Below are 17874 nucleotides of genomic sequence, written 5' to 3'. Positions count from 1 at the left end.
ATCAGAAAAAAATGAAATAATTAAGCAGCAGAAACTGTAGCTGCCAAAATTCAGCACTGTGTTTGCCAAAAGACCGCTGTTTCCACCTCCGTCTTCAATTCAAAAGGCCAAAATTAAAAGCACTTTGTACAGATAGTTCTGTGGCTGAAGACATCATGGTACTACAGGGAGAGACCACAAATCCTCGAGGAGAGCAGATGAGACAATTTTTGCACAAACCAGTGGATGATGTAATACACAGCTCAATCCCTCAGTTTTATTGTTAAATTAAAATAGCACAATTCAAAGAATCAGGTCAGTCCCAGTCCTTTCAAGGGCAATGCATTCCCTGGCAAGCTGCTGTTCCAAACTGACAACCGATCACTTGCTGGCAAAAGCCATGATTTGCTCCTAAAAATGGGAAATAAAAAGATAAGTGATTTGTAAACTGGTAGTAAGCATACATTCTAGAAAGCAGCTGTAGACATGTTCCTTTTTAAATATATGAACAACAGTTCTTTGTTGGTCTTTCTAGCGAAGTGCAGAGCACCCATCCCTGTATGCTAGAAAACTGAAGAAGTTGCAGCATTCCTTTCCCTGTCAAGCTGCACAAAACAGGTGTTAACAACAGGTTCTGTGCTCAGAAAAAGCAGTCTTCATTTGGTTTTCTGCTTTAAACAGAGAAACAGAAAAAAAAAAAAAAAATCTGAGCACTGAAGCAGCAGTGTTGTCAGCGGCAGCTACTACTGAGCAATCGACTGCTCCTCAACTCATGTAGTGTCTCAACCATGACTCTACCACAAAGGAAACAGGCCACCTGTGTTTAACTGGAATAAGGTTAGATGATTTGTGGAATAAAGCATTCAAATCCAGAAATGAGGATTCTGCTTGGAGGGTGCTTGGGAGCTTAGAGAGCAGGTGGCTCAAGGAACCTCATGACAATCCAGCAACCAGGTTAAGATGGTGCAGACTTCAGGCAGGCTGGAAAGAGAGTGTCTGTTTAAGACTGAACCTCCTCACCCCTGCCTTTCTCAGGTAACTTCCATTTGAGACTTGCACTTCTGCCACAAGGGAACAATTTAACAAGGCAAAACAGTACAGAAACAGCCATCTGAGCTGCACACCACATCTGTCAAGTCACCCGACATCTTATTCTTGCTGAAGATGTGTTTCTGTAGGGCTGGTTTTTTGTAATGCATTTCTGGAATACAGTTCAAGGTTCCACATTTTTATGCCATAGCAAAATAAAGCCAATGACTTCTAACATCTAACTACTGATACAGAACACACACTTAGATCCTTATTTTCCCTTGTGCTGCAAGACAAGCTAGTTATGTCTGAGCTGTCAGTTTCAACACAGGAACTTCTCAGGCTTATTCAGGACACAAAACCTCATAAGCAGCATTTTCCAGCCAAAAATGCTTAATTTTAAAGAAAAAAAATCTTCACAACTTGTGTGTGTTTCAAGAATAGTTCCACACTCTTCCCAGGGCCCCCACTACAGTGAGATTCTTACTTTCAGAGGAGGCAGGGCATTTGTTGCTTGCAATCCCCATGTCCTCAGCAACACCAAAGGAGCCAGCCTCGTGGAGTAAAGCCTCTTGAGCACATCAATGGCAGCTATCAAGGAGACATTGTGCCTCTGCCGTTCTGTCTCAAACTTTAGGAGATGTTTTAAAGAGCCTGGAAGAGATAATTGAGTGCTCCTATTAAAACTGACTTGCCACAAACAATTGTGCAGCTTATCTATATAGCAGTCTCCACTCTCCACTGACAACTGAAAACACAAGACAGAGAAATGGTCCATCTTAATAAAGGCCTCCTTCCACAAGGTAGTGCTCTTCATCTCACCACCTCTTCAACTACCATCCTGCAGAACCTTCTTTTTGTTTTAAAGCAGCTTCCAGATTTGTGGGATGGAAAGGCATCCATAACTGCTCCACGGCCAATGTGCATCAGAACAGTTTTGCTTCAGAGGGGCTTGTGCCTTTCAAACACGAGCCAGCAGGTAGAGGTAATGAGAGGTAATGCTTGTCCTGCTGTTAGCAGTGAAGGCCTGTAAGACTAATCAGTCTCTTACTGCCCCTTCATTGTCCTGGATTCTTACCCAGATCGCTCCCATTGAAAGCGGCTGCACTGAGGTGATGAGCTAAACATGCAATATCACCAAAGCCCAGGTTTGCACCTTGTCCTGCAAGTGGGTGGACTCTGTGTGCTGCATCCCTGGAGGAAGAGAAGACAGAAATTTACATTCCTTTTTGAAGAAAGCTGTAACAGCTGACAAACTCCAGACAGGATCAGTATAGCACTCCTCGCCTCTTCGCAATGAACACCACCTTACAGCAGCACATGTGCTTTACCCAGTACCTCCTTGCATGCTATGCTGAACTACCTGCCTGCCTCTCCAGTTGTAAGAAGCAAGACAAAGAGGAGATAACAAAAAGCAGTTCTGAAAGGAAAAATTATAAAGAGGTGACTAGCCAAAGTCCTCTCTCAGATCACATGTGGAACAGGCCTTAGTGTTTTTGTAAGTGAATTCAGCACAACAGGAGCTACCTCACTAGCACATTTCATGAACACAAAGTAGACAGACATCATGAATACAAAGGCAAAGTGGGACATTATTGAATAAAACCAAAATCAAATTATTTTATGAGCAGATGTATCTATAAAGGACAAAGCCAGACACTGATAAGGGAGTCTTAAAGAAATGAAATTATTTCTGGGTATGAAATGTAAGATCATGCACTTCAACAAGCTATAAAGCACAGAGTGCTGCCAAGCAGAGTGGCTCACAAGCAGGAAAGACAAAAAGTATCTGCAGTGTAATATGGCATGTGGGAATTACTATGAGCTACCAGTGCATTGATTGCAGCTGTGGTGGAGAAAAAAGCCCATGCAACCTTAGAATGTAAAAGATGAGATATTTTCCTATTTCTATAGACCACCCTACAAGAGCCTATGACATCCCTTTGACATTTATGTTCAAGAATGGTGAGTTTAAAACTCAGACTGGCACACAGAATGGCTGCTCCAGTGTTTGTGGAAGTACAGGTCCAGCATGAGATACAGGATTGTTTCACTGAACATAAACCAGAAAAGGGAAATAATTATCTCACAATGTAAACAGCAAGCACACACAATGGACAGAGAGCTACTTATACAGGACTTTGTTGGTACAAGAGCACATGGTGCAAACCAGGCCTGGATAAAGTCAAACAGAAACTATAAATTACTTCTAACCATCTAATTTGTTGATCAGAAGTCGCTATACTCGCATCATTTCTAACCACACACCACCCACTCACACAAGGGCTACCACTGGGGACCTTACCCAATAAGAGCCACACGGTGGTGGACGTACTCTGTCGCATGCCCCATTCCGAGAGGGAACGTGGCTCGGCTCTCTGGATCTACTTTAGCCACGCTCGGGGGCAGCTGACGGACAGCAGTTCCTGAGGGTTTCAGGAGGGAAATAGCAGATCGAAACATGGCCCCCGCAGTATCAATGAAGTCAGTGTGGTTTACATTGCTCCACTGAAAAAAACAAACAGATCTTCAGATGTTAAATTGAATTAGACATATAAAAGAACCTAGTTGAAAAAAAAATCTGAATAAGCTCCAAATACTGAATTTTAATCACCTGGACAAAATTATGCAGTAGAATAAACTATCTTCATCATTTCAGGACATAAAAGTTTCCAGCTAGGATAAGCTTACCCTTCCCACTGTTTGGAAATTTATTCCCACTTCTTCTGTGACTTTCAGAACTAACCTAAGTCAGTCCCAAGGAGTCAACCTTTCTTTGCTAAGTGCCTTTTTAATATCACCCTCGCCAGAGGAAGGAACTTGGGAATCTACCTCTCCCATGACTATCCTTTCAGCTGTAGGGTTCCGCTATATTTCTCATCATTACAACAGAGCTTCATACCCATCGCAAGGCTGATACTCACAAAGGCAGAGTTGATGCTATCCACAAAACTTTCCTCATCCATAGCAAGAAGTTCTGATGCATGTTCATGAGATGTAGACCAGACCAGAGAGCTGGCAGTGTCAGACAGCTAGTTTAAGAGAATGTCAAGAGTAAGTATCATAAGAAGCAAAAATAAACTATCAGTGCAAAGATTTCCCCACTGCCCTGCCCCACACCAGTCCCTCTGCACCTTACTCTTCCAATCCAACTTTCTACAAGTGGGAAATACCAAGGATAAAGTGCAAGGGCAAGAGGGGAAAACAAACGCAATAACTGAAAAGTCATGGGGAGATGGACAAATTCTTAAGAGACAGAACCAACACAGAAAGGTACAAACAGAAGCAAAGTTATTAGAAAACAGGCTAAAAACTAAAAACAAACAAACAAAAAACCAAAAGAACCACAACCAACTAAACAAAAAACCACAACCAACCAAACAAAAAGGAACTACAGAGACCACGAGTCATCTTACCGGAAGAAGTGCAATTGGCCCTGTGGGAAGGAACCTCTGCCACGCTACATTATTGTCTGTGGCCTACAGTGGAAAGAAGCAAATGGACAAACTAGTAACCTGGATCACCTTCTTAAGCTGTTCTACTGTTTACGGAAGAGTCAATTAGCAGAATATCACCTCAGACAAATGAAGAGTTGCCACAACAGCTGACTGGTCGTACCGATGCTCAATGTTCTTAATTTCTGCTTCCTTCCGGACTACAGAGTTATGACCATCTGCACCAATCTGCAAAACAAAGAGATACAAAGCAACCTCTTCAGCAGCTCCTAAGAAAGCCACTATTCCAGTCTACAAAACTCAGCCTGCATGTATGCATTTTTTGTTTATTCACAAAAAAAATTCCCCAAAAAACAGAAAAGGGGGCCCATTCTGCTCTTGTCCAACTCAGTACAGCCTTCTTGCATCAGATACGGAAAAGGCTGCACACCGCATCACATAGCATCTCTGACAGAGTTAGCCACTCACCTCACTCAAGCCGTCCACGTGGGTGGAGCGGCACACACGGAATCAGAACCAAATCCAGTGGAAAGGACTTGGGTGAAAGATGATGCCTGATCAACAGAAATAAAAAGTTTAGTTACCAGCAGTTTGGTCTGAAGTCTGCGTCCATCAGCTAACTCAATTTGGACCCAAGGGCTTGTGTCACAGCTGTGAGTGGGAAGGGGCCAGGTATACCCGACTGCTCTGCTCCCGTAGAAAACCTCCACCCGGTCTGATGGGAACACAAAGTACCGCAGTCACAGCATGACACAGAAATAAAAAAAGGAAACATCACTACAAGAGCAAAGGCCGCATGTCTTAATGGCACCCTAAGAGCTGACCCTACAGTTCCCAAGGCACCCTGAAAGAACAGATCTGGCCAACCCTTTGTCACTGCAAGGTCTGCTCTGGATAGAAAGCTATAGATCTTTTCATTAAGTCTATTTTTGGAGAAACTATGTTCTGGAGAACTACATATGCAACTGCTTTCTTGCTGTGTAGCGTTTGGAAGACAGATTTCTCCCTCCCCCCCAATTCAAGAAGCTGCCTGTGTCTCAGAATCACTTGTCAGATGAATTGTCTTTCTCCCTCTCATAACTTAGCACACGCAACAGAAGGCAAGTAACGGAAAGCTCTCTGCAAGAAATAAAATATTAAAGAAGTTGTCCGTTACCTGCTACTGCATCTAACTGTTTTGTAAGAGCAGACATAATGACATCATTCTCCACTATGTAACCCATGTCATCTAAGTCATCTTTCTCAAAAACAATCATGGCTTCTGAACAAGCATCCCACACCTAGAAAGAAAAAAAAAAAAACCACTCCATGAAGATACGTGATAAAGAAGTGATCTTCCTTTCAGGGACTATGAATGTATCCATCCTAACAGGAAAAGGATATGGCGATCTAGAAATACAGAACTAGAGGAAACATCCTGGATTACCCTCCATTCTCAGCTACTAAAGTACATGACATAATTCCTTTCATACAATGATCTAGCTTCATTTCAAAAACTAATTGCAAAGAAAGTTTTTTATCCCTACTTCCCTGTTACATAATTAACATATAAAGGTCCCCTACCACCTTGCTGTGGGTTAAGCCCAACAGGCAGGTCGGCACCACGCAGCTGTTCACTCACACCCCTGCAATGGGACAGGCAAGAGAATCAGAAGGGTATAAGTGTGAAAACTCCCGAGTTGAGATAAAGACAATTTAATAGGCAAAGCAAAAGCCATGCACCCACGCAAAGCAAAATAAGGGATTCATTCGCTGCTTCCCATAGGCAGTCAGGTGTTAAGCCAGCTCCAGGACAGCAGGGATCCATCACATATAACAGTTACTTTGGAAGACAAATTCCATCACTCCAAATATCCTTTTCTTTTCCTTCTTCCTCCAGCTTTTATTGCTGAGCATGACATCATATGGTGTGGAATATCCCTGTGGTCAGTTGGGGTCAGCTGTCCTGGCTGTGTTCTCTCCCAGCTTCTTGTGCAGCCCCAGCCCACTCACTCTTGGGAACGTGAGAAGCAGCAAAGGCCCTGGCACTGTGTAAGCACTGCTCAGCTATAGCTAATACATGCCTGGGTTATCAACAGTTTCCAGCACAAGTCCACAACACGGCCCCACACAAGCTACTATGAAGGAAATTAACTCAGTCACAGCCAAAACCAATACACACCTTTACCTTTATTTCCTGACTAGCACCCATGCCTGAGTATCTACAGCTTCCATTAGGAATCAACCTCTCATCCTGTAACACCAAAACTCTGAGGACAGGTATGTCTGAGTAGACTGCTACCCCCAAAGAAGTAACAGGAATCATAATAAGCATGACCTGCCCTTTTCCAAAGCAAAAAAATCTTTGGAACATTAACGTAAGTACTCCTGAGAATTCAGAGTAGACAGACATATAGCGCATTTACAGCCCTAAGTAAGGCACCTGCATTCGCCGGAACGCTTTGAGTCTCAGACTGCAGACATGATCCCAGGCACCAAAACCTGAAAGAGAAAAAGGACACAAATGCGTGGAGGTACTGGTTCACATTTGACCTTGAGAGCCAAACAAAACTGAAGGTCACTCCACATCCTCCTCCTTCCCTGACTCTCAGTGCTCAGACACTGCTCGCACCATCCCTCAACAGGGCCAGGTCTGCCTTGACACTTTCACATTATTTTACTGTCAGCACCAGCCAGTGCAAAAGAAACAAGAGCTTTCCACGAACGCTGTGACTTAACAGTCAACTCTCACTGTCCTGTCACTGAGTAATAAAACAGACACAGAAATGCATCGTTGTTTAGAATGTTTCTTTCTCCATAAAAAATCAAGACTCAAATCTCTATTTAAAATGAAAATTAATCACAAGAAGTGAGTTTCCAGAGTACAGAGCAATAAGTAATGTCCCAAATGTTTATATAACTAATCAGACCAAGGTACCAGAACACAGTTTGCTGTTATCAAGAGAAGCTTGATTCAGCATATAGAATACTAAGAGGCAAAGACAAATAATTCCATTGAGTTTAGGATGAAGACAGCACATGCTCAAAGGGGTTTTGTTTAAACAAAATAAAACCAGCTCAAACATACTGTTAAAAATGTAAACAACAGAAGTCCTACTTACTGCTTAGGAGGGTTGCTGATCCTGGGGAGATGGAACTGACCCTGTTACTGTAACTCTGTGGCATGCGGTCATATTCTTTCCTAGGACCAGCCTCCAGCAAAGCAATCTTCTTATCATGGAAATGGATATCATGCCCTAAGATATATAAACATATGGTTTGTTACAATGCTTCTGCCAAAAAAAAAATCATTTTTTATTTCTGTATCACTAACATCTATGCATTTTTAGAATAAGATAGAACATGTTTTCTAGATTATGCATAACATAATCTCATCTTTTGAAAGGTCCCAAACCCGTATGTTAGCCTTAGATGTCAGTGCTGGAGAGGATCCCTATGTTGTCTCAATTCCACTGTGGTCTTGGTCAACAATACAAGTAGAACAATGATAAGTTTGGAGGGTAAACCCTTATTCTTGGCAAATCACTTATTGCTTAGGATCTCTGCCCTTTTGCTCTTCTTTGCACTCCAGAACAGGATCCTGAACATAAAGATCCTAAATGGTAACTACATAGTTATATCACACTATCACCAACATGGATTAATCATTACGGTCCCCTTATAAAAGTACCCGATACTTCACACGCTGAAACACAAAGGTTTCGGCAAAGGTCCCGGTATGATGTTTTCCGTGGCACTGGTGAGACAGCGAGGACAGCGGGACACAAAACCTGCCACTCGCTGAACTCACCCAACACACTACAAGAGGACCGAAGACCCCCTCACAGCACCGCGGCACGGCAGGAGGGACAGTTCGCTGCCGGCTGGGCGGTTCTGAGCGCAGCCCCGCGGGGACGGCGACGGCCGGGCTGACAGCACCCGGGACACCGCCCGCAGCGAGCGGGAAGGTCACAGCCTTACCCAGCACGGCGGCCATGGCGCTCCCGACCATTCCCCCGCCCGACACCACCACATCGTAGAGCGGCGCGGCGGCGGCGACAGAGCGGAGCGGAGCCCGCGGGCCGGCCCGCAACCGCCCAGCCAGCCGGGCCAGCAGCCCCCTGCCACACACAACCGCCATGGCTGCGGAAGTGACGACACTCCAACCGCCTCCCAGCGGAAGTCGCTCCGAAAAACCATGACAACGCAGCCTGCCTGGCGGCGGTCGCTACATAAAACACTTGTTTTCCCCAGCGGCGGGCGCCGTCCGTCTTCGAGTCTGATTGACTACTTGAGACCGAGAAGGCGGGCATAAAGCGCTATCGGCTTCGCTGATTGGCTGGAGTGGGCATTGGCGCCGTCAGAGGGCTGAAGCGGCGGCCAGCAGGTAAGGGCCGAGGCCGGGCATGGAGATTGGGCTCTTCTCCCCGAAACGAGCGTTTATCGCTTCTTTTTGTTTGTTTGTTTTCGTCCAGGTGACACAGCACCACCTCAGGCTATAACAGCCTGCCTCCTGCGTCTTCCGCCACCGGGAGAAGCCTCTCGGGATGGGAGGCCGGTGGTCTCCATCAGAACCGGGCTTACCGTACCAGGAAAAGCTAAAGAATGACCTGGTGGTACCCGAAGAGGATGAGGAGCTCGAGGTTTTCAGGCGGGAGGCGGCAGTCCTGCGTGACAAGCTGTGGGAGGCTCTCAGGTAGGATGGTGCCTGGCAAGGATGCGGGATTCCTGCTGCTGCTGACCAGTGACAAGGCAGAGCGTGAACTCCCCACGTATATACCACTAAAATGCTGGCCACAAATTTATTCACAGGTGGGACGATGTGGCCAAGAGGTGCCCACATAAGCAGCATTCACATAAAACATGAACAGCGGGTGTCCTATTCCTGCTAATCATGCCTAAAATTTGCTAGTAGGTCACACACATTTCTATCCAGAGCCGTCTTCAGTGCTGCAGCCTCCAGCTTCTAGCTCTCAGACCTTTGGTCTTTCTGTGTGTTTAGTCCAGCTTGAAGTTCACTAGAAGATCACACACATGCTCTTATACAGAAGAAAGAGTTTATGAAGAACAGACTTCAGCAATCACCAGCCAAGGGTATTGACGAGGTTCCCACATGATCGGCATTTCCCCCTTTTTCCCATTTTCCGTTTCTCAGTCCTCACTCATCCTTCCTTTTCCCTGTGTTTATTCCATCCCCAAATATTTACTCGGTTTCACAATCACCCTCAAGCATCCTATGAGATGTTTGCTATTTCAATAAGAGCAATGATAGTATTTTTTTTTTTTCTCATATTATCAATCATATGGTCTTATCAGCTACAAAGTTTCCAGCTGAACCACTTAAGACTCGCATTAAAGCGGTTCCTTGCAATAGCCCTTCCATCAGTGTCTTAGGAATTCTGATGTTTAGTACTGTTCATTAAGATTTGTGCATCTGTGTGCATAATTTATTGCTTCTCCTGAGCTTGTCCTTTATGTTGAGTAGCTATCAACCACATATCCTGGAACTTGGAACTTTTTGATTTACTGGTGGCCTTTCTGGCAATAGAGTACTAGCAGCATAATATATTGCATTATAAAGCTAAGTAGGCCTAACTGTTGTTTTATACATGGAAATGCCTGTGGAAAATGGAACGCAAAGCTCTGCTTGCGAACTTTGGTAACAAAGCCAAATATAGAGCCCAAGAACAATAAGCCCTGGGCCTGTCTTTTAATGACCAGCTCGGCCTACGTTATATTGCTTGTAATCAACAGCCTCTCCCTTCTTTTATTTCTATTTTTTAATAATTTCTTGTATTTTCCCTTCATACTGTCTTTGTCTTAGTCGTACATCTGGCAACAAAAGGCAGTCCAGTTCTTTGATTGACCTCACCTCGGACAGTACATGGGATCAGCAAAAGCCTCACTTGCTTCCTAAATCCCGCTTGAGGCCGAAAAGCGCTTCATCTCCCTGGATTCCTTCCATCACCATCCCTCAGCCCTTCAAAATGACACTGCGGGAAGCTCACCAAAAGTCCCAGTTGATGAAGTCATACACATTTCTTGAACTAGACAAACAGAGAGACAAAAGACAAAGCCAGGACGAAGCTGAATGTCAGAAACAATTTCGGGCACTGCCTGTACCTGCCCACGTGTTTCTGCCCCTTTATCAGGAAATAATGGAGCAGAACGAGATTCGCAGGCAAATAGCAACACAGAAAAGAAAGGAGCTGCTACTTGCAACCCAGCGGCCCTTCAGTTTCCTGGAGAAGGAGGAGAAAAAGAAGGAAGCTATCAGACAAAAATTCCTGGCAGCAACAACCACAAATGAGAGCTCCAAACTGAAGCAAGTCAGTAAAAAAGTGCCTAAATCTACTTACAACTCACTGCTTGGAGATAAACTCAAAGGTAAAATGCCAGGGCTCTTCCTGTAAAGACAACTCCCTGCCTGTCCATCACTGTCTCCATGCTGGAAAGTAGGATCATGGTCCATAGGGTGTTACTTGGAGTATAAAGCAAATATCATTATGTCCCCTGGTGTTGTCAGCTCTCCTGTGAATCAGTGGTCATTCCATCTCATCTAGATAGCCTTCAACAGAGTGTCCTAAATGTAGTAGTCTTGTATCAGCATCAGCAGCAGGAGTTCTGTACCGCTCCCCAGCACACACGGATACATTGTACTCTTCAGACAGATTTCCATGCCCCTTTTGCTGCAAATCATGACAGTTTGCAAATCTTTCCCTGCACTGGATTTTACATTAAGGGACTCAGATGATTTGTGGCACAAATGTGAAGACAGATATAGTGCCAGAAGCATCCCAGGTCTCTGCAGTCTCTTGGAACTGGCAATTTTACTCCTACCTGAGTGATCTGTGTTGCACAGGACCCCTAGGAAAAAATTATTTCATGAGCCCAAAACAGGAAATCAGGTTGGTTCTAAGGGCTAGTGCAGTTGTTCAGTCCCTCCTGCTATTCTCTGAGGCTTTCAGTTACTCACTTGCCACCTTCTTATTAAGTTCTTAAAACAGGAGAGGTAGTTGCCAGGACCGTTCCAGTCACAGGGACAGCCATGGAAATTTTCTTGATGCTCACTTCCTTTCAGATGATAAGCTGTACAGACTTCATGTTTGAATATAGGACCTAAACCAGTCCTTGATAATCCTCATTGCTTTTCCCACTTCGTTCTCTAGTAAAAAAAAAAAAAAAAAAAAGGACAGGCCACTCTTCTATCTGGTATATCAGAAGGGAGGACAAATTAACATTTCATACTTCAGTCAATGGTCAATGCAAACTTCTAAATAGACTCCAAAAAAGTCTTATTTTGCAAACAGCAGTATTGATTTTTTTTCTAAAAGAAAAAAAAACAAACCACTCACACAACCAACAGCGAACTGTTTGTTTTCACAAAAATTTAGTGCTGCACTGGAAAGGACTCAGTTTGACACTGTACCCTGAAACATTTTTTTCTATGGAAGGTTTGTCACGGAAGTCACAAGACATGATCCATCCACCAAATGCTTCTTTCTTAAAATCTTTTCCAACATAGGCAAACATTGCTGGATATTACATAGAAAAGCCATTATCCTTGAGAATTATATTTGAACAGCTTGTTTTAATCACACAGTCAACACGACATGCAGTTCTGTATGAAAAGTAGAACCTCGATTAACACAACACTTCGTTGAGACAAAGGGCACGAGTGATCTGGTGTTTGTAGAACAGGAACAGGAGAAGAATGCCTCTTCAGTAACTTGCTCTGATAAGTGAAAGAGATATCTAGAGGTTAATGCCTAAGAAAGAGACTCTCCCCTGTTTTTTCTGGTATCTTTGATTTTTTTTTTCATGGGAGGCAGAGGAGAGAGAGGCTGGAGGGTGGGGAAAGAAAACACAGGATGTCTGGTCTCTCCTATACGTGTAGCTGCCATCATAAAGAAAAGGTTAGAGTTGTGCAGTGGCAATTTTACAGCCTTTTATATCACTCATATTCTTCTCATTGCTTTGCTTTTGATTCATTAGAAGCTGAACTCTACAGAGAAATCCGCATTCAAATGAGAGCCAAGGATTTGCTTGAGAGCTCCGTAGCTCTTATAGATACTAACAACTGTCGGAGGGAGCCTCAGTGCCGAACTGCCACTAAAACTAAGCAGGAAAGACTTGGCTTCTTGCAGGACAAAAGTTTCAGCTTCAAGCCAAGGATTAATCCAACAATACCGGATTTTGAAGGACTTTACTGGGCATTTCAGAGGGAAGCAGTAAGGAGACAAGAAATCAAAGAGGCAACTCGCAATAAGCCATTCAAGCTAAGAACCTCCAATCTCCATGGCAGGCAGAGGCAGGCTAATGAAAAGATAAAGGTGAGATGACTGGACATTTCTCTGGTACTGCTTTCTCTGATCAAGATAGCAACTTCTTAAATTTACAGCATTTATTTATGGATGGTTAATGTCCTGTGACTTCTGCCCTTGTCTTGGGAGTACTGCAGAATTCTAGGACAAACCAGAGAGAACAAAATTCTACACAAAGAGATGAGCTATGACAGCTAAGGCTCAGCCACCCTTCTGTACTCCTAATCACATCTCCTCCCCCTCATCCCCCTCCCCACATAAACCCCTGCTAATGGAAGAGAGAAGAACAAGTGCATTGCTCACATACCCCAACTGTTATCTCTGAAAAACAAAGAAAAGAGGAGATCCTATGCTGTGAACAAACACACTGAATGAAGTTCCATTTTTTTTCAGGATTCTCAGCAACTTTCCAAGGTTTCAGTGCAAAAAGGTCATTCTCTGACTGGACTTTCCTCTCTCTCTTCCAACACCCTCCCGGTGCATATTACAGATGCCACTAGGAAAAGGGAATCTGCACTTAAGTAAGTAGAAAAGTTTGCCTACAAGACTATACACCAACTAAATGACCAAAACGGGGTGGGGGGGGGGCGGAGAGGAAATTTAAAAAAAAAATCAGTGTTTTCCCACATCACATCAACTACGTCAGTGATAACTTTTTTCCTGAATGTTTCTCTGTCTTCTTTCTCTGCTAATTCTCGCCCTGCCCCCAGTTGATTGGGAGCTGCACACTCGTATGTCTGAAATTTTGCCTTTCTCCTTAGAGGACCACAAAAATGAAATACCCAATACCATGTAGTCTGGCAGTCTTAAGTGAGTTCATTAATAATTTTTTCTACATAGAAACTCCCAAGACAGCAAAAAGGAAGGGAACAAAGAAGGAATGTATTGGCTGGAGAAACAGAAAAAGAAATGCCAAGCTATCCAAAAGTCAGTGAACAGCCGAGCAAAAGCCCTTGATCCACATAGAAGTCTGGAGGAAACACACAAGGAGAAGTCAAAACAGAACTGGTCAGTATCTTATTCTGCACAGAAATAACTATTTGCTCTACTAACTGGGGATCATCAGATAATTCTTTAGGAGGAATTGGGTCTAAGAACATTCCTAGCCTAACTTTTTTGGCTCTTATACCCATTCCACATTCGTTTGCATTTCTTGACAATTCCACACTACTCTTTCCATACAGAATGGTTTCCTTTAGATTTACGTTTGTAGAGACTAATTTGTACAAACAAACCAACTGAGATGTGTAAGTTGGCAAAACACACATAAGACAAGGTTTTCTAAAATCATGAACGCTAGTTCTCTGCTTACACTCTAGTAGTAAAGCTTTGCTAATGGGTCTGTAACTTGCCAGCAATAGCAGCGTTTTGCCCAGTGTTCAGAATCAAGACAATTACCAGGGCTGTTTAAAGGACAGAACAGTTACTGAGAATTCCTCATTCCTGATCAGCTACAGTCAGAAGGAACCTTATTGACAGGAAACTTTTCTATTTCAGGCAAAATATGAAAGCAAGAACAAAGGAATACAGAAAGGAGCTGGAAGAAATGCAGCTGCGAGTCAAGAACAGACCATACCTCTTTGAACAGGTCACCAAGGTAACTGGTCAAAGTTCCGCAGTGTTTCTGGGTGACAGGATACTTCAGTTTTCATTTAAAACAGGTATTAAGAAGCCTAGTCTACAATTAATTCACAGGTAACAAGGTCAAAATGGTTGCATCGTCTCTTGACTGTACTTAAAATAATACCTATAAGGCCACTCAAGTATAGTTTAATTATAAATAAATAAAAATATACATTATAAATAATTTAATTATATATTAAAAAATCCTTCTGACCACTCGAAAAAACACTCAGACATATTTATTGGCTGTAAAGCTTTCCAGTCCCTAGTATATATTGCAATCAAAATACATGGTGTGATGAAAAATCGAGGCCTTATCACACCAGAAATTATATGAATACCTGTTCTGCACCTGAATACTACAGGCTAGAAATCTTTTTTTTTTCCTTAGCCTCTCCAGTTGAGCACTTTTTCTTTGTCCCGCAAGCACTATTAGGGAAACGTTGATGACAGTTATGTCGCTTACATCACCTGCCAGCTCTGCTATCTGGGGTTGCGTTCAGCATGTCTAATCCATCACACAATATCATCTGCAAATCTATATTGCACTTGAAGTGCAACACAATCTTTACTCACTACAAAGTATCTCTTCCCCTGGGTTTTCTCTTTCAGTTCTGTCTCCTTGCAGGGAGAATACCTGGTTAGAGACATAGTGACAATACATTGACAATGTGCAGATTTAAGATTTCTCAATAGAAAGTACCCTCCTGGGTCAGACTTTCTGTTCAGACGCGTAGTTAATGGAGGCAGAGAACACCTTTGTATGATAAATATTGGTAACATTTCTGTTTGCCAGGTTGGTAAGAATTCAGCAGTATTGATAGCATTCACTCCTGGTGAGACAGGATTTCTGTCCTTCCACATAGAATACCTTAATCTGAGGAACTGGCCAGTGCCTCTGGAAAACCATCATCTCAAACTACATTAATTTGCAAGGTGTATTTGGAGGCAATGAGGGTATAAGATCCAGGATGCCTGTCTTTCAGTTTCTTGAAGATGAGCTGGTATGAAACTATTTCACAGGTGCTCTCCGTTTATTGAGCTCTGCTGTTGCTAGTGCTTACAAATTACAAGCAAATGTGCTTCCGGAATTTCTCGCAACTCCTTTTTGCACATATTCTCAAATTGAGTGTCAGAGTCAGGACTGAGACACAAGTATGTTAGTCTGGTAAGACTGGAACGCTGTAGAAGCAGGAGAACAGAAGAAGGAAGAAAAAGGACAGAAGCAGGAAAAGGTGAGCTCTGGCTTAGATACAGATGAGATATTCTCCTAGTATTTTTTCGTACTGTACTGTATGGATGATAAAAATTCTGGATGGGGGCTTTGCTGCTCTCATGTTCTTGTTAGGAGTGTCAGTCCTGAACTTTAAAACAATTTCCCCATTATGGGGAAGCTCCAGTGCTATGTGCTTACTGTTTAAGTTTCAATTTCATAGCATGATGCTCGTCAAGGAGCAGAGCGTCGCTACAGACACACCCTCCAGCAGGTTGGGCTAAGCGAAGAATTTGTAAAGAAAAAAGGGAAAGGTGCCACTGACCTGCTGGAAGAAGAATCTGACCTTCACAGGTAATAACAACAATGCAATACAGTGCTTTTACCTTTGAGTAGAAATATTTGCCTTGTTCACGAAAGCATTCCAGTTTGTTTCACCTAGTGCAGGCAAAATGAAATCAACTTCACTCCTCTTATGGCTTCTCTATCTTAACCACTGTGACTGCACTCTATTCTAATGCACGGGGCAAAGCAGCAAGTAAGCACTGTGAACCATTTCCAGTATTAGACAGTATCTATTTCTGCAGAGTGCCCAAGCCTCAGGGTGAAAAGGACAACTGTACTGTACAGGAAGGAGAACCTCTAGAGGAACAGAGTGGAAAGCAAGTGGCAACATGAGATCTAGCAAAAGAATCCATCGATCATCTCTTGATTTTTTTAAAATTCAGGATTCTCCGGGTTAATCCTCAGAAACTTTCTGATTGAGACTGACACCTAAGAATTGCTCTGGAGGAAGCGAGATGTGAGAACTTAGTAAAGGAAAGGAAGAGCAACTGTTGTTTAGAGCATGTAATGTCCAACCCAGCAAACCCTGCAACCTTCTTTAGTCTTCACAAGTGCTCCCAGTGTGAGCCATTTATCTTTCTTTAACGGGAAACAAAATAAGATAAAAAGGTTGAAGCACAATCTTTGGATAGAAGTAGATATGAAATATTGAAGCGGTGCATCAATAGTGTCAGCTCCTTGTGTTGATGCCACAGAAGCACACAGAAAGAGGAGAATGTCTTTCAGTGCGCTAAACCTTTGTTTACACGTATATGCGGTAGAATGCTTTTAAACAAGGTATTTCTAAGAAAATAAAAATTGCAGGAGTTGACCTACCTTGGCAGAAGACTCAGAGGGAAGTCTTCTCTGGTGTTAACTCTTCAGTCACTTGTTACCAGCACTGCTCCTTCCATTAGGAACAAGCAATAGTCTTTCTATATTAAAATATCTCCTATACTTAATTATTTGAAACTGTTTTAACATCTTACCAATTTAGTTCATTAATTTGGCCTGAAAAACAACCAAAATTATGAAGAAGGTTGTAATTAAACAATGCATCATATTGGATTGCTGGTGTCCTAATTCTGCAATTACTGTGATAACAAAGATGGACTTTGGCGGAAGAAAGATCAGGCATTACCTGTCAAGCATGTTGCACTCAAATCCCTGGGGCATCTTAAATGGTCTAGTTCACACTTTGGTGGTCTTTCTTTATCTGACAGTAGTTACAATCTCAAAAATACAAACCCTTGCCACCTGGAATGTTTTCTGATAATTATTATATCAAAGCACTTTGAGATTAAAAGATTTTTAAATGGCTATCAGTGTTTCTGTATTGTCCACTTTCTTTATCAATCATATTTTCCTCACTTTTAAAAACGGAAGCCGTGTCTCTTTTGATCTTCATTATCTCAATCCATTTCTCTTTTTCCAATAACCAAACTGTATCATCACATCAGAAATACAGTATAATACCTGTAAGAGCTACCACATTAGATAAAGATATGAAACTGAGATCATGACACTTTTGACCATAACAAAGTACTAGATTAAAAAAAAAATAATATGAACATTTTAAGGGATATTTACTAAAATTGTTTGCTACTTTCCATAACAATACTTGATGGTGCTGAAAAAAAATTCCAAGTATGTGAAGTATAAAGAAAAAAAGAAGGAACAAAGGCTTGACTTCAAATTGATATTATGCCATATCCCTTTAACAAACACTAAAGTCACATGCATGAATAGAGTACCGGATAAATCCAAGTCTTAATATTGTTCCCTAAACAAATGGTGATGAAAGTAAAAGCATCAAACTAAGTAACTGAAACTTATTAGCAGCTTTTTTGCTAAACGAAGTGTTGTTCTGAAAGTAGGATTACATTTCTGTAATCCTAACAGATTCGTAAGCTCTTAATGTATCTCAAAATGGCACGGCAATAAAGAG

At 42.5% G+C, this 17874-nt stretch overlaps 2 protein-coding genes across 3 annotated transcripts; one reads left to right on the top strand and one right to left on the bottom strand.

The window, feature by feature from the left end:
* Positions 1 to 226: 226 nt before the first annotated feature.
* COQ6 (coenzyme Q6, monooxygenase) lies at positions 227 to 8594 on the bottom strand. Its single transcript, XM_065839455.2, has 12 exons — positions 8424 to 8594; positions 7565 to 7699; positions 6886 to 6944; positions 5620 to 5743; positions 5048 to 5178; positions 4584 to 4691; positions 4425 to 4487; positions 3933 to 4040; positions 3314 to 3516; positions 2087 to 2202; positions 1496 to 1662; positions 227 to 390 (listed from the first exon to the last, which is right to left on the bottom strand). Exons 1-12 carry the CDS (start codon positions 8581 to 8583, stop codon positions 361 to 363), a joined length of 1404 nt encoding a protein of 467 aa, XP_065695527.1. The 5' UTR covers positions 8584 to 8594; the 3' UTR covers positions 227 to 360.
* A 48-nt stretch (positions 8595 to 8642) lies between these two features.
* On the top strand, positions 8643 to 17246 carry FAM161B (FAM161 centrosomal protein B). 2 transcript variants are annotated; one of them, XM_065839453.2, is made up of 9 exons: positions 8643 to 8829; positions 8918 to 9138; positions 10267 to 10829; positions 12438 to 12775; positions 13160 to 13287; positions 13607 to 13774; positions 14264 to 14363; positions 15826 to 15956; positions 16190 to 17246. In XM_065839453.2, exons 2-9 carry the CDS (start codon positions 8990 to 8992, stop codon positions 16278 to 16280), a joined length of 1668 nt encoding a protein of 555 aa, XP_065695525.1. In that variant the 5' UTR covers positions 8643 to 8829; positions 8918 to 8989; the 3' UTR covers positions 16281 to 17246. The 2 variants fall into 2 exon arrangements, with proteins under 2 accessions (XP_065695525.1, XP_071665525.1); XM_071809424.1 differs by lacking the exon at positions 16190 to 17246 and having other exon boundaries at positions 14264 to 14427; positions 15826 to 15904.
* The last annotated feature ends 628 nt before the right edge of the window (positions 17247 to 17874 follow it).

The sequence above is a fragment of the Patagioenas fasciata genome, chromosome 5 (genome assembly GCF_037038585.1).
Source record: "Patagioenas fasciata isolate bPatFas1 chromosome 5, bPatFas1.hap1, whole genome shotgun sequence".
NCBI classification, from domain to species: Eukaryota; Metazoa; Chordata; class Aves; order Columbiformes; family Columbidae; genus Patagioenas; species Patagioenas fasciata.
Note: the sequence above shows the minus strand (reverse complement) of the source record. Positions and strands in the feature narration are given on the sequence as shown.

Coding starts and splice junctions, on each gene's coding strand:
- COQ6 (XM_065839455.2), bottom strand. CDS start 8,583: ATGGCGGTTGTGTGTGGCAGGGGGCTGCTGGCCCGGCTGGCTGGGCGG. Junction 1,663..2,086: donor TTTCAATGGGAGCGATCTGG/GTAAGAATCCAG, acceptor TATCTCTTCCAG/GCTCTTTAAAACATCTCCTA. Junction 391..1,495: donor ATGCCCTGCCTCCTCTGAAA/GTAAGAATCTCA, acceptor TCCCATTTTTAG/GAGCAAATCATGGCTTTTGC.
- FAM161B (XM_065839453.2), top strand. CDS start 8,990: ATGGGAGGCCGGTGGTCTCCATCAGAACCGGGCTTACCGTACCAGGAA. Junction 12,776..13,159: donor AGGCTAATGAAAAGATAAAG/GTGAGATGACTG, acceptor ATTTTTTTTCAG/GATTCTCAGCAACTTTCCAA. Junction 13,775..14,263: donor GAGAAGTCAAAACAGAACTG/GTCAGTATCTTA, acceptor TTTCTATTTCAG/GCAAAATATGAAAGCAAGAA.